This window comes from Stenella coeruleoalba (genome assembly GCF_951394435.1).
Source record: "Stenella coeruleoalba genome assembly, chromosome: 4".
Taxonomy (NCBI): Eukaryota; Metazoa; Chordata; class Mammalia; order Artiodactyla; family Delphinidae; genus Stenella; species Stenella coeruleoalba.
Window position 1 is genome coordinate 142,105,249 of NC_137149.1, and position 26,139 is coordinate 142,131,387.

The 26,139-nt window shown below is 39.3% G+C and overlaps 1 protein-coding gene across 4 annotated transcripts in view; it reads left to right on the forward strand.

Moving 5' to 3' along the window:
• The window catches only part of FAM13A (family with sequence similarity 13 member A), a 356,108-nt gene that overhangs the window by 209,667 nt on the left and 120,302 nt on the right, over positions 1–26,139 (forward strand). For all 4 annotated transcript variants that reach the window (XM_079920400.1, XM_079920402.1, XM_079920401.1 and 1 more), the window contains one exon: positions 11,712–11,875. In XM_079920400.1, coding sequence (XP_079776526.1) covers positions 11,712–11,875 — 164 coding nt within the window. The remainder of the gene's footprint in view (positions 1–11,711; positions 11,876–26,139) is intronic.

The window sequence follows — 26,139 nt, forward strand, 5'->3', positions numbered from 1 at the left end:
GTGGTGTCTTCGGAGTTTTCTGTACACAAGATCATGTCATTTGCAAACAGAGACAATTGTACTCTTCCTTTCTGATTTGGATACTTTTAACTTTTTTTCTTGTCTAATTGCTCTGGCTAGGACTTCCAGCCCTGTGTTGAATAAAAGTCACAAGAGTGGGCATCATTGTCTTATTCCTGATCTCAGAGGAAAAACTTTCAGCTTTTCACTGTTGAATATGGTGTTAACTGTGGGCTTGTCATATAGCCTTTATTAGGTTGAAGTGCATTCTCTCCATACCCATTTTGTTGAGAGTTTTTGTCATGAATATATGTTGAATTTTTGACAAATGCTTTTTCTTTATTGAGAATATGATATGAATTTTGTCTTTCCTTTTGTTAATATAGTGTATCACATTGATTTGCTGATGTTGAACCATCACTGCATCCATGGAATAAATCCCATTTGATCATGGTGTATGATCCCTTTAATGTATTGTTGAATTTAATGTATTGTTGCTAATACTTTGTTGAGAATTTTTACATGTATGTTCATTAAGGATACTGGCCTGTAATTTTCTTTTCTTGTAGTGTTCTTGTGTGATTTTGGTATCAGGGTTTGCTGTCCTTGTAAAATGAACTTGGAAGTGTTGGCTCCTCTTTTATTCTTTGTAAGAGTTTGAGAAGGTTTGGTATTAATTCTTTAAATGTTTAGTATTAACCAGTGAAACCATCTGGTCCCGGACTTTTGTTTGAATCAGTAATCAAAATCCTCTGAACAATCTCTTTACTAGTAACTGGTCTCTTCAGACTTTCTGTTTCTTCGTGATTCAATCTTGGTAGATTGTATGTTTCTAGGAATTTACCTATTTCTTCTAGGTTATCCAATTTGTTGGCATATAATTTTTCCTAGTAGTCTCTTATGACCATTTGTATTTCTGTGGGATCGGTTGTAACATCTCCTCTTTCACTTCTGTTTATTTGAATCTTCTCTCTTTTTTTCTTTGTGAGTCTAGCTAAAAATTTGTCTGTTTTGCTTATCTTTTCCACAATCTACCTCTTAGTTTCATTGATCTTTTCAGTTATCTTTTTAGTCTGGTTTAATTCTACCCTGATCATTCTTATTTCCTTCCATCTGCTAACTTTGGGCTTGATGTCTCACTTTAAATGTGTGATTACCATCCTCAAATGGTCCTCATTTCGCTGGCAGTCCTACTCCTCTCCCCAGTTTTTTCACTCTTCCCTCTCTTTTAAACTCTGTTTCATACCATTTCCTTGGTCCTTAACCTCCAACATCCCCCTTTGCAACACTCATGACCTGATTTTCATTTGACTAAGAAAATCCAGAGAGACTCTCCACCTGTCCTCACATTCATCCAGTATCTGCCCCTGCACCGTGTTCTCTCCTTCTTTCCAGTCGCAGGAGATGTGCTGTGTTTGCTCCTCTCCCAGAGAAGCTTTCCACTGTGGACAAGATCCCATACCCTCTGACCCCCTCAAGAACTTTGCTCCCTGAATTCTCTACCCCTTCCTTCTCTCCTGGGTCATCAGGGCTTTTTTTGTCTGTCCACTGAATCAGTCCCACTAGCATAGAAATATACTATATTTCCCATCTTACCAGAAAAAAACAAAACAAAACAAAACAACCTCTCCCTTGACTCCAACACCCCGCCTCTACACCACAGTTAGCCTTCACCCATTTCCTTTGCTATTCCTTACAACAGAACTCCTCAATGAATTATATAAGCTTGCTGTTTCACTTCTTCTCTATTCTCTTTGGGACCGCTCTAATCCATCCTACTACAGAGTGAAACAGTTTTTGTCAAATGATGCCACTTTGCCACAGTCAGTGGTCAGGTCTTAATTTTCATCTTATTCACCCTGTTGGCAGCATTTGACACACTGGGTCACTCCTTCCTTTTTTAAAAAGCTTTATTGAGATATAATTTGCATACCGTAAAATTCACTGCTTTAAAATTACAATTCAATGATTTTTAGTATATTCACATAGTTGTGCAACCATCATCACTATCTAATTCCCAAACATTTCATCACCTCAGAAAGAAACCCCACACTCGTTTGCAGTCACTTCCCGTCACTCAGTCCCTGGTAGCCAATGATTTACTTTTTGTCTTTGTAGATGTATGTGTTCTGGACATTTTATATAAGTGGAATAATACCGTATGTTTCCGTTGTGTCTGCCTTCTTTCACGCAGTGTAATGTTTTCAAGATTCAGCTCTGTTGAATCAGTGCTTCATCCCTTTTTATTACTGAATAACATTCCATTGTATGAATATACACATTTTACTTATCCTTTCATCGGTTGATGGACATTTGAGTTATTTCCAGTCTTTGGCTATAATGAATAATGCTGCTATCAACACTCATGTACAAGTCTTTATGTGGACATATGTTTTGGAATTGCTGGGTTATATGGTAACTGTATTTATTCCTTCCTTGTTGAAACCCTTTCCCCTTGCCTTTCAGTACACTCTCTTGGTTTTTCCCTCTACCTAACTGTCCACTCCTCAGTCACGCTGAGTCTTGCCTCTCTAACCTTGAGTGCTCTGGGGATTAGTTCTTAATCCTCTTCCCTTCTCTATCTAGATTCACTCCCTAGGTGATCTCTTCCAATTACGTGGTTTTTAAATACCATCTACATATAGATGACTTGCAAATTGGTATTTTCAGTTCATGCCTCTCAACTCCAACTCCTATATCCAACTGTCTACATGACTTCTCCACTTGTCTGTCTTATGTGCATCTCAAATTTAGCATGTCCAGAGCAATAAACTCCTGATTTACTCGCCAAAATCTGTACCTCCTGCTGTCTTTTCCAACTCCATGATACAGTTCATTCTTTCAGTGCTCAGGCCAAAAACTTTGGAGTCATCCTTGACTCCTTCCTCCTGTCCAGTGCATCAGCAAATCCCGTTGGCTTCACCTTCAAAATATATACAGAATCTGGTGTCATCTCATCGTTTCCCTGATCCAAGCCCACGAGCATCTCAGTTACTTCCAACTTCCTAGTTGGTCTCCTTTAATCACTCTGACCCTTCAACAGTCTTCTCGCTGTAGCAGTAAGGATCCTTTCAAAATAAAAGTCAGGCATGTTTCTTCTCTGTCTAACACCTTCTAAAAGTACCCCCCCACCCCCGCAGGGTAAAAGCCAACGTCCTTAAAATGCCTGAAGGTCTCCGTGATCTGGGCCCTCTTGCTACTTCAGTGACCTCACCTCCTGCCACTGTTCTCACTCATTTGTCTCCAGCCAGCCGCAGTGGCCTCCTTGCTGTTCCTCAGCCTTGGAAATCATGCTTCCTCCTCAGGACCTCTGCACTGCTCTCCAGCTGGAATGCTGCTCCCCAGACATTCTTCTGAGACACTCCTTTATTTCTTTAGGTCTGTGGTCAAAACTGCTAGTGGCCTCCCGGGATCTAGTCTCCTTCTCTTCCTTGGCCGCGTACACGGATGCACAGCTATAAGACCACTTTCCCTAACTTCCCTGGCAACTGTGTGTCACCATGTGACTAAATTTTGACCAACAAAAGTAAGCAGTTGGATTTCCCTTTAAGAGTGAGGCGTGCCCTTTCTTCACCCTCCCCCCATCCCACAGTGTTTGCAACACCAACCAAAGTTCCTGCCCTCGTGGAACTTACATCTGGTTGGGGGAAAAGACAACAAATAAATACACATAAGTAGATATACAGTGTGTTTGATGGTATTGGGTGCAATGGAAATAAATAAAGCAGGGTCAGGCAAATGGGGAGTGGGGCATAAGGGAGAATTTTGCTATTTATTCTGTAATGACAGAGAAGGCTTCACTGATAAGACAGCATTTGAGCAAAATCTTACATCAGTTTGGATTAGGTGTTCTTGCCTATAAATAAACCTCAAACAACATTGGCTTAAACAAGATAGAAATATATTTCCTTCAAATGAACAAAACCTGTAAGTCAGGCCAGGACTGGTAATGAGGCTCTACGAGGTCACCACAGACCCAGGACGCTTCAGCTTACGGCTCCCCACGGCTGCAGCGTGGTCCTGCCAGCCTAGGTGTTGCCATCTGCTTTCCTTCCAGGCCACAGGAGGTGTGTTGCTGCCCTGCACTACCATTAATTGTTAGTTTGCCCTGGATTTTACAGTTTATTACTTTATTTCTCATTACTTTATTTCTCACCTTCACTTCGGTCAGGAGAAGGGGATTTTAATAGCCAAGTTTCCCACTCTCTGTACAACTCTGGACAAATCATGTCAGTTCTCTGGGCCCCTGGATTTCATTTCTGAGATGAAGGGATTGGAGTAGACCTCTCGTCAACTCTAAAACTGAGTGGTTCTAAAATAATCATTTAATTTCTGAATTTTCCACCTAATTTTTCTTGCATAACCATGACCAGCTGTGATCAAGCAATTCAGTTATTTAATGTTAAGTTTATTTTTTCATCTTAACTCTAATTTTTAAAAACCTCAAAGAGAAATTATTTACTTGACAAATTTTTAAACTCTGAATCAGCAGCACACATTATTCTAAGGATTTTTTAAAAATTCACCTGCCCAGGATGAAACTCAGATATATTCCCTGGGAATGGGAAGTGAGGTGATGGGATGAATTTTAGCAAGTGTACCACTTTTTTTAAATCTCCAAAGGATGTTCCAGTGTGCACCCCTGGGTAAGAAGCACTGCTTACGGCATTCCAGCTAGTGTCGGTAGTGTCCCTCTGGAACAAGCTTCCAGAGAACATCTTGTTTTAAGGCCCCATCACCCTGTGTAATCATGTCCTCTAAGTTAGCGAGAATTTTTGAGGCCAAAGGATCGCATTTGGGATTGGATGGCAAACATTCCCATTGATTGACCATTGGTTTTGATCATCAGAGATAAATGATCAAAATTTTCAAAGCAAATTTTTATGTTAATAATAGCATGAAAATCTGTAGAAATCTTCTAATTAATTTCTAAACTGCTCAGTTCACACAGTTACTTTTGGCCTGAATTGTTTTCTGATGAAAGACCTGAAGTCAGGAACTTGAACAAGTGACTTTGTAACATAGCAGATGGGACTGTGTTGATGTTTCTAAGAGGCCTCACCTTACTGCCATGTACAGATTTATCTATGAGCAGCTTCTAAATGGTGAGACTTACTTGAGCCTAAGTCCCAGGACAGATGGCTCTACCATGGGGCCACTTAGGCCAAGTAAATGTATTGACAGGTTCCAGCCCCCGATCTTGCGTTAATAATCCCTATGCTCTGTAAATTCAGATTCTTCCCATTTCTGTACCATAGCTGTTTTTTAAAACTGACTTAGAGATTTTGAAACTGAATATAGACGAAACTTTTAGAATAAGAATAATGCTTACACACTGGAATTAATGTGCTTCATGGCATCAGTATTTCTGAAAGGAAGGTAGAATCTATCAGTTAGTTTGTTCGGTTATTCATTTGTTCGTTTATTCATTATAGGAACATGTAATGGTCCCCTACTATTTTGCTAGGTACAGCTCTAGGAGGCGGGGCTACAGCAGTTAACAAAACAGGCAAAAATTTCTGCTCTGATGGCATTTAGCTTTTGCAGAGGAGTGAGGAGGTGAGAAGGAAAGAGTTGAGGAGAGTCAGATGCTAAGAGGTTTGTTACTTGCTTGAGCCACACTGTGAAACCATAATTAATCTATTATATTTCAAGATAAACTTTTTTTTAATTGTGAAATTTTTGTCTTTTCACCTCTGAGTCATTTTTCTAACAAACTTAGTTAAGATGATTTTATGCTAAGTACAGATCCACTCTAAAATTTAGATCAAGATGAGATTTTAATTAGTTACAACTAATTTCCTAAAGCATGTTAATAACTTGCTCAAAAAAAAAAACCCACTGGGCCATTAGTTAGCTAGCACTGTGGCTGGCACATAATAGATGGGCCAAGTTATTTATGAGGAGAATTGATTGCTGCCACTTAGTAAACAAGCCTCACTTTTGAAAAGCAAAATGTAAAGATTTTTGAGCAAAAACAAAGGCCTTTTTAAAATTTTTCTTATTTCAATTTTTTCTAATTTAGAGAGGTTTTTGTTTTTTTTTTTTCTCTAATTTTTTAAGCTAGAAATGCCTGTCTTCTTTAAAAAAAAAATCAGAGCTAAACATCTGTTTTCTGGTACTTAGTTATCTCACCATTTCTTTTTATGAAGATGTTGAGTTTAATGAGCATGAAGAAAAAGCAAGAGGCTTTGTCCTCTTCCATACAAACGACAAATGGAAGACAGAAAAGGTCAAGGATATTGAGGAGGTCTAGTGAACTTTATTTAGAAAGTCTAAATGTTAGAAATGAACTTTTCTGCTTTCATCCTGCTATCACAATTTTCCTTCATCATTGAGCCTTGAATATAATTTTCTGCCCTGTTCTAATCTTCTCCCAAAGTACCTGATGATGAAAAGAACAGACGTACAGTTTTTGTCATTTCAAAATGCAAGCACAGCACCTGGCCGGTGGTTAGGGTGACTCCTAAGACCAAAACATTAAAGTTTGTTTCGCTTAAACTTTTAAAAATTAAATATTAACAATACTATTTCATAATAGTATGCTAAATTACTGTTATAAATTTTCCTGCAGTTGATTCACACGCACATCACTTTTCTAGGAAGAATCTTAAAATAATCAGGAAACGTTCACCTACACAAAGGAAAGGGAGCTACGAATTTCAGAGAGATTGGTCCCCGTCCAGTAAACTGAGTCCCTCCTGCTTCTGACTCACCTGCCATTCCTCTGTTTCAGTCCTGCAGGGCAGACAGCTCCCACCCAACACTTGCCCATGGGACAGAGGGCACTGTTGTGCCCTCGCAGTGACAGATTTATATGGATAAATATTAAGGCACACATTATTTTCTTTATGTCTTATTTTCTTATGTCTTTTATTTTTAGTCAGATCATTGTATCAGGGTAAATCAGTCTGGTATCATAAGTGTGTTTTTCAAGTGCTGGATTCTTTGTTCAGTTTGTAAAGATGAGACCTTGTTAAAACCTTTATAGCGTTGACTGTGGCAGAATTTGATTTTTGGCCTTTGAAATTTATTCATGTATGTTTTATTTTTGATTTATTTTTAATTTTTTAAATTGAAGTACAGTTGATTTACAATGTTGTGTTAGTTTCAGGTGTACAGCAAAGTGATTCAGGTATAAACATATATATATAATGTATATATATTCTTTTTCAGGTTCTTTTCCCTTATAGGTTAGTACAAAATATTGAGTTCCCTGTTTCATACAGTAGGTCTTTTTTGGTTATCTATTTTATATATAGTAGTGTGTGTATGTTAACCCCGAAGTCCTAATTCATCCCTACCTTTCCCCTTTGGTAACCATGAGTTTGTTTCACGTATATTTCAAGTATGCTGATGTTCCAAGCATTACTGGAGACATATACATCTATATATATATACCTACACATATATATATGTGTGTGTGTATAACTGTACATATATATTTGCTAACTGAGCTCATTCTATATTATATATCATAAAATTATTTCACAGTCCTGTTAAAAACTTTGTAGCTATTTTAATGACTGAATATTCTTTCATCATATACATGTGCCATGATTACCTTATAGTAATTTAGCTGTTTAGACTAGTTACATTTGGGGTCTATTATAAATAAACTACAATGAACACATTTCCCGTATAGTTTCCTCAAACTCAATTTCTTCCCCCTAAAATTATATTGCTAGAATGCTTCAGTGGATGCCAGAAGGATAAATTTAAAGAAAGTTTTAATTACTAATGCCCCCCCCAAAAAGAAGAAAATGGGTTGCATTATGGGATATAATGTGACTTTTATCCAAAACTGCCTTTTCTTCTTGCAATTCTAACGTTTAACATGCGACCAACTCTAGAGAGTAGTGGTAAGCACAGGTCCCGTGGCCTGGCTCCCTGGGGTGTAACTGTGTCTCTGCCACTTCCTCACTGGACAGACAACTTGAACTACGCCTCAGTTTCCTCAGCTGTGAAATGCTAATAATCGTAGTCCCTGCCTCTTCAGGTTGTTGTAAGAATTAAATGGGTTAATTTATGTAAATCTCCTGGAACGGTGCTAGCACAGAGTAGATGCTCACTCGCTGAATGTTTGTTCATAACAGTAACAGCAACGGCATCTAAGAGACTACTTCCTGATTTTACATTTTCAAAGACTATTCTTTTGTTTCTATTCCTCTGGCACCTCGAATACTGAAGTATCTCAAATTACTTCTTAGGCTCTTCCATACCTGCAAATACATGCACGGAATGTGCTTTAAGATTCCTGGGATTGCTAGTATTTGAGTTGTACACATAAATCACACAGCATGTGCATAGATCCTTATCTGAAACAGCCAATGGCAGAATTCTTAGCAAAATGTTTTTCACAGATGGTTGGGGTGCTTTCATAGTTTTCACCTTCGAGTCCAAAAGTTATCATGAAGATCACTCAAATAAAAGAGCAAAGCGTGGTGTAAACTCCTGCATATCTGCAGTAGAAAGGGAAAGCTGCCTACCCCAGTCAGTGTCCCAAACCCTTGGCCGTCTTCCTACCGTAGCCACACGTTATGAGGCTGCAGATGGGTCTCTCTAAGGACATTCACCCCATTTGTTACAGTAAGGTTTTTATTTTTATTACAGTAAATTCTTACCCCACAGAGCTTGGCTGGACCACATGGAGTCACTAGCAACTCTTGTGTAGACAAGGCAGGCCTGCTGGGCCTTCTTGGCCCATTCCTGCTCAACTCAGAGCTGATGTGGGCCTGTTATATGTTTACATGCCAATGACAAATGAGAAGTGTACACAGAGAGAGGAGCTGCCTCCGTACAGATTTCTTCTCCCCATTCCCTTTAAAGCAAGGTTTCTCAGCGTCAGCTGTACTGACCGTTGGACCAGATGACTCTCTTTCATGGCAGGCTGTCCTGTGCATTATAGAATGTTTAGTCACATCTCTGGCCTCTACCCACCAGATTCTAATATCACATACCCTCACCCCTGTTCATGGCAACCGAAAATGTCTCTAGACAAAACTGGCTCTGGGTGAGAACCCCTGCTCTAAGGCCACAGTGTAATAACATGTCTCTTTGTACCCTTGGCTTTGTACCCTTGGCTTTGGCCGACTGGTGTCATATTCCTCAGAGAGTTCAAGGGGCCTTGAACACCGTCTCCAAGTCCACCACTGAACTATATCCAATCCGAAATAGACACCTGGAAGCACAGAAATAAAACCACTCCTCTACCAACATTACAATGCCAAGGCTTAAACTCTGTGTTCCTAAAAAGCTCAATTCCAGCTAAAGTAAAGAAAGGGATCTCTTCCTTTTTCTCAAAGTTAATACATTTGTACTAAAATTAATTACATCAGTAAAACGGCAGGTTTTAAAATTTTATCACTCTATTAATTTTTCCTGTAGTCATCATCTCTATAGTGAAAATGTATAGTCTTCCAGGTACATCTTCAAGAAGATATCATTAATCACTTTGAAAAATTGTGCATTCCTTTTAAAAATGTGTATATATTCCACAGTTCTGGTCATCTTAGACTTACTGAGCCACTTGTTTTCTAACAATTTTGTTCTCATAAACTTCATGCAGTATTTTCGTGTTCTGTGCACGAGCTGAATTCTTTGCACTCCTTTGGTATAAATAATGAGTTTATATTTTAAAGTTAATGGTTAATGACAATCATGTCTGTTATTTCTATAGAAATTAAATCATTGGGAAATACACTTAGATAAATGTAGCTGATGTAGTTGCTGGTATGTGAATTCTATTATGGTGTTATGGAGTCTATTTTAATATAAACTGACAGGATGGAATAAGCTACATATTACCTTTTTTTTACTTTAGAATATTTTTTTTACGTGAATTGTTGAGTCAAATTTAGAACCCAAATTACCACTGAACCTAAAATGTCATGTCATCATTTTAACACCATGAACTATTGCCAAACAACTGTTCTTAGTTTTCTCTCAATATTAAAACAAATATGTGTGGATGTGAGATTTTTTTTAGCTAACTAATTGGAAATCGTACTGCTTTTTGAGTGGTTTTTATTGATTTTTCATGTCTGTTTTGATGAAAAATTACATGCCAGAGGAGTCCCTTTATGAAATATGTAATAGCAGATGCTTACACTTTTCATGTTGTGTTGCTGTTTATCTGAGTATTTCTTTTAGAAGTATTCTTGGCAGATATAGCTATGAGCTAGAGTTATTTCATAATTTAAAAAAATTTTCCCTTTGATTTTCATGAGCTTACGAATGCTCTACAGAGAAATGCAACTGAACAATTAATTGGCATTCGTCAGACTTGGGCAAATTTTACATAACAACAATATTAATAAAAGCTAGCTTTGATTTAGTGTTTATTTTGTGTTAAATGTAACTCTTTGCTAAATTAGTTTCATGTAATCCTCACAGTGGTATGAACTTATTAAATATTTATGTCCATAATTGTCTGTTACTCTTTTTAATTGTCCATTATCCTAGCCTCTTGGTCAGTCAGTGTCCTGGGAATATCTTGTAGTTGAAGAGTGTTTGTCCGACAATAAGTATTTATTAATGGGTTCAAAACTTTGCTAGACTTCTTGGTAAAAATGTTACAAATAATATAAAGAAGAAGAAGAGAAGGGCGAGGTAGGAGGAGCGATCTGGTCGAGGCCACGTGACCTAGAAACTTGCGATAACTAAGATTACGGTATCAGATGACATGCAGTCAAGTGTAGATTGTGTGGTGGTGAGTTACAGGAATTCAGAGTTGGGAAAGGTTATTTAGACCTAAGGGTAGTTAGTGAAGCTCTGTGGGCAGTGGATTCTTATCTCAACCTCAAAGGAGTTCAGGATTTGGTTGGGTTGGTGACTGGCCAGTGATCAACACGTGACATTGTAGATGAAAGGACAAGCAAGAGAAAAGTCCTAGAGATGAGGAAAAGCTTCCAGTGTAATGAATACTTTTGATCCAAGGGTTTGAAACTTTCCTGAAATTCTGCCATGATTTTTACACATTTTTAGGAAAAGAATATAGGTGGTTTTCTCATTTTTTCTGACCTAAAATAAGAGAGCATGAAAGTATTTCTGGGGTCAGAGAGACCTCAGCTATGAAAAGTGACTATACCCAGTATTCATTTGGCACTTGGGCTGCCCATGATTCCAGAGATAGAAGAAAAGTAAAAAAGTTGTGTTTTTCCTATTTATTTCCTTAATTCAAAATTTATTACACCATACGTTGCCCTACAACAGAGGATTACAGTAGAAACTTGCCAACTGGTGTGTATTTTGCTTGTTGGTAGTAAATATCTCCGGACACCTTTCTCACATTGGCATTCTCTATTTCAGTGGTTCTCAGCCGTTTTTATTTTTTTTCTGCATCTCTCTGACTATTTCTTCTCTCCTTCTAGGTTGCAGTCTGATATACTCTCATAATCTCTCATTACATAGAATAATTATTCTAAGGAGAGGTTAGGCCTGGGGAAGATTTGTATGAGAATCCAGGAGCGGGGTATGGGCCATAATGGTTTGAAAGTTCCCCTCAGCAATATTGGTATCTCCCCTTCACTGTGCCCTTTGCTATGTAAGAATTTTTAATATGCATTTTCAGTTTTCTCCCTCGGTTGATATTTTTCTGGAGTGTGATTAATCCATTAGATTATTAATAAATTCGAATAAATTATCTTCAATAACTTAATTGGAAAGACTTTTAAAAATGCTTCTCTTTTTTATTTTATTTTATTTTTTAGATCCCCAAATCTAGGAGTGAGGGATCTATTCAGGCCCACAGGGTACCGCAACCAGAGCTGTCTGATGGCGTTCCTCAGGTCAGCCTGCAGCGAAGCCAGAGAAATTCCTGCTGGGATGACATGAATTCAGCAGAGGATGCTAATGCTGTCAAATTGCTCTCCAGGTTAGCATGTTTCCTTTGTTTACACGTCATCTATTGCATCATCTGTGCTGATACACAGGCCCGCATGTGCAGGTATGTTTGCACGTATCTACCACCGGGGTCATCGGGATACAGATCAGTACAGCTATTTAAAACCTACTGTAACTTTTGAAAAATTTCTGACTAGTAATTCTTATCACAGAAGCATTCTTATCACACAAGCATTCCCAGTTTGTTATATTTTATTTTATGGATTAAAACAAATTATTTAGTCAGTCGGACTGTGCTAGGCTCACATTAAAAGTTGGAAGAGTTATTTTTTAGATGGCTTTTCATAGTATGTTCAGTGGTCAATATTATTTGCAATGAAAGTGGACGTCACAGGTGTTACTAGAACCAATTCTCACTCACAGATTTTGAATGTTGCCCTTTAACCTTTAGGTTGCACGTTAAACCTGAAAGCAAACTTCTCTGGTGTACTTGAGGAGAAAGGCATACAATTTTCTTAAAATAGGTAAAATGGGGTCTTGAACCTTATTTACTCCTCACATACAGAATTTTTCCTTTTAAAGGTTTTTCATCTTTTATTATAATTGACAACCTATTTCTATAATTTAAAAAATGTCATCACAAGTATAAGACAGAGAGCCCTAAAGAATGGAAAGATTTTTAAGACATTATGGAAATAATGCAGTTAAAGAGCTTGCCACTTCGGATTGCCTTATAGAAAAGATGGAGTTCCAGCTGGATTTTTAAAATGAAGGTAATTTAAATATGAAGAAAAAGAAGGCAAGGCTCTTGTAGATGGGCCCAGTTAGGAGGCAAGAGTAGGTGCAGCGTATTTGGGGCACACGAAACAGAAGTCCTGTGAGGAATCAGTGCGGAAAAGGCTGGGGAGGTGGGGTGAGGCCAAGCCACTGAGGACCTCCAATGCCAGCCTGCAGTTATTTCTTGTTCAGTCTTGCCCCTCACTGAACAGATGTTCAGCACTTGACCTCTGCTTCCAGGAGGTGCTTTAGGACAGAGGGTGCAGCAGTGAACCAAGCCGACCAGACCCTGGAGTTCATGGACCTTGTGTTCTAGTGAGGGAGGCAATAGCAAGACACACAGGAAAAAAAAAAAAAAAAAGCCTGTGAAGACCGTTTCAGCTCATTAATAAATGGGGGAGTTAAGAAACAAGTAGGTTAACGTAGTAGACAGACCCAAAGACCATTTTAGTTCGCTTAGGCAGGGGAAGCCTGAATTGAGACAAGAAGGCGGGAGAGAAGAGAGCCTGCAAGGCAAGCGCACTTCTGTGCAGAAGAACTGAGGTCGGGAAGCTTCGCTTCCTGCTACAGGTAACAGGAAACCAGGGAGAGTTCCAGCTGGGTAGGGTTAGGTGATGGGAGCCACGGTAAGTTGGCATGTTGGAAAAGGAATCTTCCATCAGCATGCAGGCTTGATTGAGAGAGGAGAGCTTGGAGGCTGGTACAGTGTTGGTTCCTTCAACAGTTATTAATTTTCACTGAGATCTAGTTGTGTGGCATTTACTTGCTGGGCGCTGGGGATTCAGAGAATGAGAGACATATGCCTTGCACTAGGGGAGGCAGAGGATAAGTGAGTAAAAATTCCATAATTATCATTAAATAGACATTCGCTAAGTGCCTGTTACATACCAGGCACTGTGAAATGGGCTGGTGATAAAGTCATTCAAGTGCCTCTCTTAAGGCTCTTCGAAAACCGTCCGCAGGTTGCCGTGTGAGAGGTGGGGACCCGGAGTTCAGAAGTTTCAGAAAGAGGGTGATTTTTTGTTTGTTTGTTTGTTTGCGGTACGCGGGCCTCTCACTGTTGTGGCCTCTCCCGTTGCGGAGCACAGGCTCCGGACACGCAGGCTCAGCGGCCATGGCTCACGGGCCCAGCCGCTCCGCAGCATGTGGGATCTTCCCGGACCGGGGCACGAACCCATGTCCCCTGCATCGGCAGGCGGACTCTCAACCACTGCGCCACCAGGGAAGCCCATGAGGGTGATTTTTGAACTGAGGCTAGTGGGATTCGTGGAGGTACTGGGCAGGGAAACCAAGAGAAGGGTGCTTCTGGAAGAAAAAAAGCGCATGTGCAAGGACACGTAGGGCAGTGAGGACAGCTTGGAGGAGAGCTGTGAGTGCGGCGGGGAGACAGGACATCTGGATTTGGGAACTGAGACTGGCAGAGGGGCTAAAGGTGGGGTAAGAGACGAAGATGAATAGGTCAGGGCGTGAGCAGCTGTACCCCATATTAAGGAGCTTGGATTTTTCTCTTAGAAGTGACAGAGGGTGATTACAGGAATATAAGCAGGAAAACGATAGAAACAGACTTACATTTTATAAATTCCTGTGTGTTTCTGAGACACAAATCAAGAAGTGAGATTATGGAGAGAAGGCACAGCTAACATTGCTCTGGCCTCCGTTTGTCCCTCTGGTTAGCATATCTCCAGTTAAAACAAATGCATATTAGTATTTTTTAATTTCTTCTGTACCTTCCAATTGTTTTTTTAAGTACGGTCTTAAAGAACTAACTTCTTCCCGCTGGGCAACCGTAAAGATTTAGAGAGGACAACACCTCCCTGTCAAACCTTGCAACCCACCATCGTGCAGAAGCTCATTCAGTCTCTTGTCTCTATCCATAAATCTGGAGCGTCTGTGCAGAGATTTTTACTTTTTTATTTTTATATACCTCTTAATAGATTGACAAGTTATCAAAAGACAAATGGAGATCATTAAAATGAATTTAACTAAAAATAACTTTTAAATCCTTTATATGTCTTTGAAGTAGCAGAATAGGTCTTGTGCCAATTTTTATTTCAAAAACGAACTTACGAAGATGTTTTCATTTGCAGTTGCTTTCTAAAACAAGTTACTGGTTAGTTCATAAATTTGAGCTAGAAAAAAAGAAGTGTGCCTGTGTTTGGTACACACACTCAACTTTCTCTAAATCTTTTCTTAGGGAAGTTTCCATTTTTCTCTTTAACAGTTTATTGGTTGCCTCAGTCTTAACCACAGAGGTTGGCAGTGTTGTATTAAGTATTTTGCTATGCCCTTGTTCTCTAAATATAGTTACTTTGGCTTACCAACACTTTTCCAAGGAATTGGCAAGAAGCATTCATCTGAGCTTTTCATAGTATTGATTTATTTTTTAGTTGCTCCTATTAAAAGAAAAAAAAAATTCAGCAAAATCTATTCTTGTTTGACCTATGATCTGGTAAGTTTGATTTACTTTACACAACAAAAAATAAAGCAATTCTCTTTGCACCTCTTAATAAAATCATTGCAGCACATTTATACATAACAGTTTGATTTTCAGCGGAGCTACCATATCAGTTAACAACAAAGATAAAACCAAGAAAGAACCTTTGGTATGAAATGTCCAGAATGATGACGTGTCCTATGATTTTTCAACAACAGGTTTGATATCTAGGGCTTTGAGAAGTGATTTTGGCTAACAGTGTGTTCTTGATAACTTGGAATTATTAGAGTTTAGACCTTGTTCAGTATTTTTTCCCAGGTTGGCTGACTTTGATCTTTTTTCTTCTTAGTTTCAAATCTTAAACATAGTCCCATTGCTTCTTGAGATGTAATAGAAATGTGAATTTTTATCAGCAAGTGTTCACTGTTTTTCTGCTCTTCAGATAGTGGCAGTAGAAATAAAAGCATAAAGGAGTAACACATTTTAAAATGAGCATTCAGAGAGGAGCTCAGTATCATGTATTGCTTACTGGCTGACTTCTATCTTGGAACATTATTTATTTATGTGAATAACTTTTTTCTGTATTTCTGTAATTGTCTAAAATTGGCTTTGAGGATGTAATCATATAAACAATCATTTTTCTAGTCTTCATAGAATCTTTCTCTCATAATTAAAATGGCTTCATGAGAAAAGCTTAGGAATAACTATCTCTTGATTTTGTTAGAGCTCAGCGGAGCTGTTTTATGCTGGACTCGCAGGCAAGGACAGAAGTGCTTAGTGAGAGGTTCACTTCATTCAATAAAGGCATTTAGCTAATCCATTTATATCATCTAAATCTGACATCAGCAATTTCCAGAATATTGTCAATAATTCTTTTTTGTAATCCAGCTGCTGGCATTACCAAAACTCACAGTAGACTGAAAGGCATAACTCCTAATCTGACATGCTGACTTCAAAGGAGTAAAGGCCCATCCTTCTCCGCCGTGTAGCTACAGTGCACAAGTTTGGTGGGTTAGAGGAACGCACAGAAATGAGGATATTGTTGGACAGATGCATCCCTTAGGCAAGGCTGGAACATTCCAGTCCCTCTCCCTACACATGATAATCTTATCTTGCTGCTTTTAAAAATACTGAGGAGAATATTTGTTTTGTCATTTACACAAGAACTAAACTGTAGGTGTTAACTCGGTTAGTAAACAGGCCACTTAAACATCTTCCTGGAAGAGAAAGTTACACATCCATCCTAAAAAAGGAAAAGGAAAAGATCCGTGTGTAAAGTTTAAGATGTTAAAATGATCTGAAGCTTCAAGGATAGCTATAGTATTATCTACTTCAACCTGTGAAATAGATAAATGATTATTTTTTCATGTTACTGGCACTACACTCTATTATTACTTTCAGGATTTAATTTTAGAGCTTAAAGAAGAGGATTAATATTTTTAGTCTTTTAGATGTTAAACAATATTTATTGTAATGTTTTATTTGAAAGGTTATGCATTTCCTTAAATATGTGATTTTCTTAAAGGCCAAAGGAAAATTTCTACTTTTGTTCTATAAAGTCAGAGTGAAGACTCAAGAAAAACTGTACGTTGTATGATTCCATTTCTATGAAATGTCCAGAAAAGGCAAATTTATAGAAACAGAAAGTAGAGTTGTGATTGTCAGGGGGTGGGGAGCCAGGAAGGGACTGTATATGTACAGGAGATTAACTGTACATGCCTGGAGGGACCTTATTTAGGGGAATGAAAATATTCTAAACTGATTTATCGTGATAGTTAACACCACTTGGTAAAGTTACTAAAAATCACTGAACTGTGTACCTGAAAACGTGGATTTTATGATATGTAAAATACACGTCAATAACACTGTTTAAAAAAATACAAACACAAAAAAAGTTGGAGTAAGGAGAAGTGCATATGCTTTACCAAGAAAGTCACTTGAGTGCAAATTGCTGAGTTACCACTATTGTTATAAGTAAATGCTCTCTGCAGAGAACTGTGATTGCTACATTTTAAGAGAATTTGTTCCTTTGTACTTTCCACTGACTGTGCCAGCATGGTGGCAGGAATAAAGGTCAGGTCCTCTTGAAATGCAATTCATAAGGAAAGAAAGGTAGAGAGGGGAAAAAAGCTCTTTGTTTTTTCATCCCTGGAATGATTCCAGGTTGTGGTTTACTGTGCTATAATCAAAAGTTATTCAAGTGATCAGTATTTCAGGGAGACATAGAAACAGAAAGGAAAAGCTCCAACATCTTGGGAGTTCCACAAAGAAAATCATAGGTCCATTGTTCATAAAGCAGAAAAGTTACCCAGTATGCTTCTGTCAACAGAAGTTCATGGTCTCCTTTCCTGTAGGTAAGTGTCCTATAGACACATTGACAATGAAAATAAGTTTTGTACTTGGCTCTCACATAAAGAGATAACGCAAATAAGAGTGATTAAAATGCTTTCATTTTCTGTAATAGGAATAAATAAATAGCTACCACTATGCCAATCATTTACTTAAAATAATATGAAGAATATAGAATTAAAATGTATTTGCTTATGTTACAGAGGTGTTCTTAATTTGATAGATAAATGAGGGAAACTACAATGAATCTCTTTTCAATGTGTATTAAAAACAAATCGTTCCCTGGGATAGCATATTCTGCCTGAAAGCACTGTTGTATTCTGAAAGTTTTGTCTATGTATTCCATTTGTCAATACTTTAGAGTTACATGAGGAATACGTTCTTCTTAGAAAAGTTTCAAATACCACCGATAAGACTAAAGTTCCCCTTGACTGTCTTGCTCTACAATTCAAATTCCCTCCCCTCTCCTCCAGGAGATAACTGTTATTATGGGTTCAATTATATATTCTTCCAGACTTCTTTCAGCGTATGTACACAGGAGTACAGTTTGCACACTTTTCCACTTTTTAGGAAACAATTTTCATGATACTGAATGTATCGTGACGTTTCACGTGTTCCTGAAGTTTTCCAGTTTCCTGTATCGTTTCCTCCTACTGTGTCATTCCTTCCCTTTCCTTCCCACCTTGCTATTCAGTGGTACTCCCTCCTCTGTCTGTTGTCTCTTCCACAGCTAATCTAGTCACAGAATGATAATACTCAACTCAGTATCTTGGACCTAGCTCAGTTCTAAGTTCCCAGGGCCTGCAGCCATCTCTACTTCAGCCTTTACCATAAACTCACTGTGCCCAGACAGAACTCACGTGTTCATCTTTCCCTCCAGCTTTGCTATGTGTTGCATCCTCTCAGCCACTAGACTCAAACCTTTTATATAATAAGTCACCAAATCTTGTCAGTATTTCCTTTTCAGTATCTCTGACATCCTTTTCCCCATTTTCTCCCCCATGATCTCAACTGTAATTTAGGCCTCCCTCACCTTGTGCTTAGATAATTACTACATCTTCTGCGCTCCTCTAACCTACTGGATTTATTTTCTTCATACAAGTTGGTCCTATGCCTCTGTTTTCAACTCCTAACTCTATACAGTGATTTCTGGATCTATATCTCCCATTCAGAATCCCGCATTGTATGTCACTCTTAACTAGCAGACGTGTCAACTTATCCATAAGATACCACAGACCCTTCCCTCGCCCCCTACCCCATCCATAGCCAGCCAATCCCAGAATGCTCTTGGACAGTCTCACTGTCTATATTTGCCTCACTACTACCCTACTCCTTACCACGTCTGCAAATGCAAATGCAGATCATACTCCTTCTCAGAACTATTTAGTGGCTTACACGTGCCCAACCTACAAGAAAATCCTTTCTCTGTTCTCTACCTGTCTTTCCAGCCCCTCCTCCCTCCTCTATGGCTGCCTTTTTCTCATACTTACAGCCACCATATAACCCATACTTTCCATGACTATCTTGGTTTCAGGTGTATCCTCTTCAAGATTAAATCATGTGTCAGACTTTGTCTTGATATTTGCTTAAAAAATGTTTACAGCAAGATGACAGAATAGGAGGTGCCACGCCCATACCCCCCACAGCAACAATAACTTGGCAGCCGTCCGCAGACAGAAGTGCCTTTGTGGGAGTTTTGGGATCCAAGTAAGAGGCTGCAAAACTCCAGCATAGCCCAAGACTAAGGAAGGTCATTTTGAGAAAACCTACCCTCACCCCGGTGACAGGCTCACAAACCATGGTTCCATGATTGTGGCTACAGGCCTGGGAAAAGGCCCATTCCCCTGTGGACTCAGCTGTAGCCCCCTTTGGCCTTGGTTCCACCACCAGTACCACACAAGGGACCAGGGAGGAAACACGCCCACCCATGCCTTGGGTAACAGGTCCATGACCTCAGTCCCAACTGTAGACCTGAAGCAGCCTGTGACCTGGCTCCAGCCACTCTCAGCCTTAATCTGGAAATAATCCCTCCCACCCAGGGATCCAGCAGGAGTGACATTTGTCCATTTCCCCAAAGGCAGGCCTGCCAACCTCGGTCTGACTGAGGATTCTGAAGTAGCACTGTGACTCGCCCCAGCTCCTACCAGCTGTGCTCCAAGACTAGTCCTGCCTACCCAGGGACCTGGCAGCAGACATGCTTCTCCAAGCCCCCAGAGGCAGGCCTGTTTAGCTTAGTCCAGCTGTGGATTCTGAAGCAGCACTATGACCTAGCTAGCACCAGCGGCACTCAGCCATGGGCCAGCGGCAGTCCTACCCACCTAGGAACCTGGCAAGAGGCACGTCCATCCATATACCCAGAGGCAGGGATACAGACCTCAGACTTGGTTGTGGACCCCAAAGCAGTCCCGTGACTCAGTTCCAGCCTCTCTCAGCAATGGTCAGGGGCAGTCCTGCCCACCCAGGACCTGGCAGGAACCCTCCCACAGACCTGGCAGGAGCCACACATCTGGTAACAGGCCACTGTCTGAGGACCCAAAGGCAGACCCTTGTCCCAGTGCCAGCTCTACTAACCAAGGTCCTGGAGGCAGTTGCACCATCCCAGGGAGCAGATAGGATCCACACCTGCCTAAGTCCTCCAACCACAGACCCAGCAGCAGCCCTATGACATGGCTTTAATCCTGCTTAACTGGGATCCCAGAGGCAATTCCATCAGCTCAGGGACCTAAAAGAAGAATGTCTTTTCCTGCCGAAAACAGTCTGTAAAGACCAGAAGAAGTGTTTGCACCTTCAAATGCACAGATACAAGTACAAGGCTACACATATCATAAAGAATCAGGCAAACATGACACCACAAAAGGAAACCAGTAAAGCTCCAATAACCAAACCTAATAAGTGGAGATAGACACATTTCCTGAAAAGTATTTTTTTAAATCATGTTCTAAAAGCTCATCATGGGACTTCCCTGGTGGCGCGGTGGTTAAGAATCCACCTGCCAATGCAGGGGACATGGGTTCGAGCTCTGGTCTGGGAAGATCCCACATGCCGCAAATCAATTAAGCCCATGCACCACAACTACTGAACCTGTGCTCTAGAGCCCGCGAGACACAACTACTGAGCCCGCATGCCACAACTACTGAAGCCCACACGCTTAGAGCCCATGCTCAGCAACAGCAGAAGCCACCACAATGAGAAGCCCGCGCACCGCCATGAAGAGTAGCCCTCGCTTGCCGCAACTAGAGAAAGCCCGCGCACAGCAACGAAGACCCAATGCAGCCAAAAGTAAATAAATTCATTTTTAAAAAAAAGCTTATTGAGATGCAAGAGAACATAGATAGCTAAATAAAATCAGGAAAACAGTACATAACAGATCAAGACATATAATAGAGAAATAGAAACCATAAACGTAATCAAACAGAAATCCTGGAGCTGAAGAATACAATGACAACTGAAAATCCAATAGAGACCTTCAACAGTGCAGAGTTGATCATGAAGAAGAAAGAATCAGCCAACTTGAAGATAGGTCATTTAGCATTAGCTGGAGGAACAAAAAAATAAAATGAAAAAGAGTGACAAAATTGTGCAAGACCTAGAGGACACCATTAAGCAAATGAATGTTCACAACGTAGAAGTTCAAGCAGGAGAGAGAGAGAAAGGAGAAGAAAACTTATTTTAAAAAGTCATGGCTGAAAACTTCCTGAATCTTAAAAGGGATATGAACATTCCAGGTGAAGCTCAAAGGACCCCAAGCAAGATTACTCTGAGACATGTTATACAGATTGTCAAAAGTCAAAGACCAAGAGAGACTCCTGAAAGCAGCAAGAGAAAATACAATTCGTCGCCTACAAGGGAACCCTCATGAGGCTCTAAGTGGATTTTGGGGCATGATCCTTGTAGGTCAGGAGGAAATGGGATGATATATTCAAAGTGTGAAAGAAAAAACTGCCAACCAGGAGTACTATATCTGACAAAGCTGTCCTTCAGAAATGAAGGGGAGATGAATACATTGCCAGACAAACAAAAGCTCAGGGAATTCATCGCCACAAGACCTGCCTTACAAGAAAGGCCTAAGAGCGTTATTCAAATTGAAAGAAAAGGAAGCTAAGTAACCACATGAAAACGTACTACCCGGACTTCCCTGGTGGCGCAGTGGTTAAGAATCCGCCTGCCAATGCAGGGGACACAGGTTCAAGCCCTGGTCTGGGAAGATCCCACATGCCATAGAACAACTAAGTCCGTGTGCCACAACCACTGAGCCTGTGCTCTAGAGCCCACAAACCACAACTACTGAAGCCCGCGTGCCTAGAGCCTATGCTCCGCAACAAGAGAAGCCACCGCAGTGAGAAGCCCACGCACCACAATGAAGAGTAGCCGCTGCTCACTGCAACTAGAGAAAGCCCTCACACGGCAATGAAAACCCAGTGCAGCTCCCAAAGTTAATTAATTAATTAATAATAATTTAAAAATACTACCCAAAGAGATCCACAGATTCAGTGTAATTCCTATCGAAATTCCAGTGGTATTTTTCACAGATTAAAAAAAAAAAATCCTGAATTTTATATGGAACCACAAAAGACCCCAAAGAGTGAAAGCTATCTTGAGAAAGAAAAACTGGAGGCATCATATTCCTGATTTCAAACTATGTTACAAAGGGATAGTAATCAAAACGGTATGCTATTGGTATGAAAACAGAGACATACCAATGGAGCAGAATAGTCAACCTAGAAATAAACCTAAGCATATACAGTCAACTAATCTTTGACAAGGGTGCTAAGAATACACAGTGGAGAAAGGATAGGCTCTTCAATAAATGGTGTTAGGAAAACTGGATATCTACATGCAAAAGAATGAAACTGGACCCGTATCTTACACCACACTTGAAAATTAGCTCAAAATGGATTAAGCACCTAAATGTAAAACCTGAAACTGTAGAACTGCTAGAAGAAAACACTGGGGAAAAGCTCCTTGACGTTGGTTTTGGCAGTGATTTTTTTGATACAACTCTAAAAGCACAGGCAACAAAAACAAAAATCAACAGGTGGGACTACATCAAACTAAAAAGCTTCTGCACAGTCAAGGAAACCACCAACAAAAAAGGCAAACTGTGGAATGGCAGAAAATATCAATATTTCAATCTATATACCTGAGAAAGGGTTAATATCCAAAATATATAAGGAACTCATATAACTCAATAGCAAAAAAAAAAAAAAAAAAAAAATCCAGTTAACCCAATTAAACTGGGCAAAGGACTTGAATAGACATTTTTTCAAAGAAGACACAGGAATGGTCAGCAGGTATATGAAAAAGTGCTCAACATCACTAATCATCAAGGAAATGTAAAATAGAACCACAATGAGCTATTGCCTCACACCTGTTAGGATAACTGTCGTCAGGAAGACAAGAGAGAGCAAGCATTGATGAGGATGTGGAGGAAAAGGAACCCTTGCATGTTGTTTGTAGGTATGTAAGTTGGTATAGCCACATGGGAAAGAGTGTGGTGCTTCCTCAAAAAATTTAAAAATAGAATTAACATGTAATCTAGCAATCCCACTTCTGGGTATGTATTTGAAGGAAATGAAATTGGTATCTCAAAGAGATATCTGCACTCCCATGTTCATTGTAGCATTATTTATAATAGCCAATATATGGAACCACCTAAGTGTCTGTCAGTGGATGAAGAGATAAAGTCAACATGGTATAAATAATATGCCATTGTGTGTGTGTGTGTGTATATCCATTGCTTGTATATTTCTTGTGTGTGTGTGTGTGTGTGTGTGTGTGTGTATATATGGTATATGTATACACATATACACTCACACAGACGAGGGAAATTCTGCCACTTGAGACAACTTGGATGAACCTGACAGACATTATGCTAAGTGAAATAAGACAAAGCAAGACGAATACTGTATGATTTCACTTATATGTGGAATCTAAAAAGGTTGAACTCATAAAAGCAGAGTAGAACAGTGGTTGCCAGGGATTTGAGGTGTTGGGGAAAAGGAGGGATGTTGGTCAAAGGATAAAAATATTCAGTTATAAGATGAGTAAGTTCTGAGGATCTGATGTTTTGCATGATGACTATAATTAACAATACTGTGTTGTATACTTGAAATTTGCTAAGACAGTCAGCCTTAATTGGTCTCACCAGAAAAACAAAACTGTAGCTGTGAGGTGACGGATATGTTAATTTGCGTGATTGTGGTAATCATTTTACAATGTATACACATATGAAATCATCACATTTTATACCTTAAATATATGCAATTTGTATTTGTCAATTATATCTCAGTAATGCGAGAAAAAACTAAATAACCCTACGTGTAACATTTTTGTTTACATCACAGTTTTGTCAGGTGACCCTGTGAAAGGATTTTCAGAGCTGAAAAGTAATCTTGGATGAAGAAACTATGATTCTGCGAAGGTTATGCATTTCACAGATATTGATTGAGTTAGGTGAATTATCTAAGATTACATAGTTAATTGGCAGGCTGAGATTAATATATGTCTTCTGATTATTTTACAATTATTTCCTGCCTGTCTTCTACCTTGATTTACTTCACCCTTTCATGTCTTTATACTTCTCTCTTCAACCTGATTGTGACTTCCTGAACTAGAGGGACTGCATCTTATGTGGTTTTTTTGCATCCATGACAGTACCTAGTAGGTATATACTTAGCTGCTCCTGCCATAGTCATTATTCTTGTAATATTATTACACGTGCTCAATTTGAATTTCTACTCTCGTCCTCTTAGCTGACGTTGAGGTCTGATTCTAAAATGGTGGAATTTTATGTGTTAATTCTGTTTTTTGTGGTCCTTGGAAAGTGTTCCTTGGGGATTTTGCACTGGCCACCCTTGAAAATGCCACAGAATTCCAGGCAGCTGTGCCCTCTCATCATCCCCACTTAATCTCTGTGCCGTCTCCCTACGGGGGCTCTGGCCCTGATGTTGCATTTCTATCAGTAATGTGCTGCTTATTTATGTAGGAGAAGTTCGTTGTTTTATGTGGCTCATAACATCTCTGTGCAACTCTCTGCCCTTGTAGCAGAAATTGTGTCTTGTGATGTTTGCCAAGTGACACGTCATATGTTAGTCACATTACAACAGTAAATCTCATAAGATTCAGGCTTCCAATGATATTAATAATGAATCAATATTCAACAATATTAACTGTACCCATTGTATTTCAAGATATCTAATCTGTTAACTCCGGCAATCAACTATGACTTTCTTCATTTCTGAAGTCAAGCCAGCAACAGAAAGCAGCCATAATTATCCTGTGTTTGTACTTCATAAAGGGCACTCCAGTTACTTCCTGAACATCTGTTTGTTCCCCATAGTGTCTCACTCTCTGCTACTTGGAAAAAGGTTTCAGAACTTTTAACTGAGTAGTGAAGCTGAAATGAAATTAGGATTCTTAGCTACAAGATGCATAACCATGTCATGTACAGTAAATGTGCTGCTGAGTCTTTAAGGTTTCCTCCAATGAGTCCCACATGAGGAAAGGAAAGTTTACAACCACCTTGTGAAAAGCATAGTGGTAAGTCTCGCCACACAGTTCACCTACAGAGCTATTATTTTCTGAGGTATTTACGCTCCCTGGCCTTCGTAACAAAGATTAATAGAAAACTAGGTTTGAAAAAGTCCCCAGGGTCCCAGGCTGGGTTAGAAAAAATATCGAATTCCATTTCTACAGATAGTTTTCTAATCTATTCTTAACACCACTAGCTCCCATGATAAATATTCCAGGGTCATCTTAGATAAACTGTTTCATATACGTTGAATAACTATTAAACATATTTTCTAGTGTTTAATTTCAATCTCCCTTTATTCCTGTAATTTAAAATGAAAGTCCCTGATATTTCTCCAATTATTTTGATTATTAAAAAAACAATTTACCTATTCACCAAGGTCTGCCACTCAATACAATTGCTCTCTTCAAATTTTGGCATTTCACTGGAATGCAAATTTCAATTTAAAAGTTTTTTCTAAATTCCATTTATAGTATGAGCAGTTGGTAAGGGAAGGTAAGTCATGCTAAAGAAATTTATTATCATGTTTGCAGATCTTTTTTTTTTACAAAAATTTAAGGAGTTATTTTTTATCATTAACTTGGAAGTATTTTTGATACCAGTTTTATTTTTTTAATATTTACTTATTTGGTTGCACCAGGTCTTAGTAGCGGCAGGCTGGCGCCTTAGTTGTGGCTCGCCAGCTCCTTAGTTGCATCACATGGGCACCTTAGTTGTGGCATGCAAACTCTTAGTTGCAGCGGATCTACTTCCCCGACCAGGGATCGAACCCGGGCCCACTGCGTTGGGACTGCGGAGTCTTATACACTGCGCCACCAGGGAACTCCCTGCAGATCATTGCTAGTAACATGTAAATCACCAGAGTATATCTGGACTACTGTGGTCTTAACTGAATTTATTTTAGTAATTCAAAGTCAACAGATTCTTATTGGGCACATTCTTTGTACGGCACATTTTGCACTGGGCCCTGAGAAGGCAAACAGAACTAAGGCACCATCTCTAATCTCTAGGAGTCTCCTAGTCCATTAACTGAGGCAAACTTATACATGGTTAAAAATGATAAAAAATGCAGAAGGTTTTATTTTTTATTTATTTTTTTGTCACTATAACTTTTTTTTAACATCTTTATTGGAGTATAATTGCTTTATAATGGTGTGTTAGTTTCTGCTTTATAACAGATTGAATCAGTTATACATATACATAA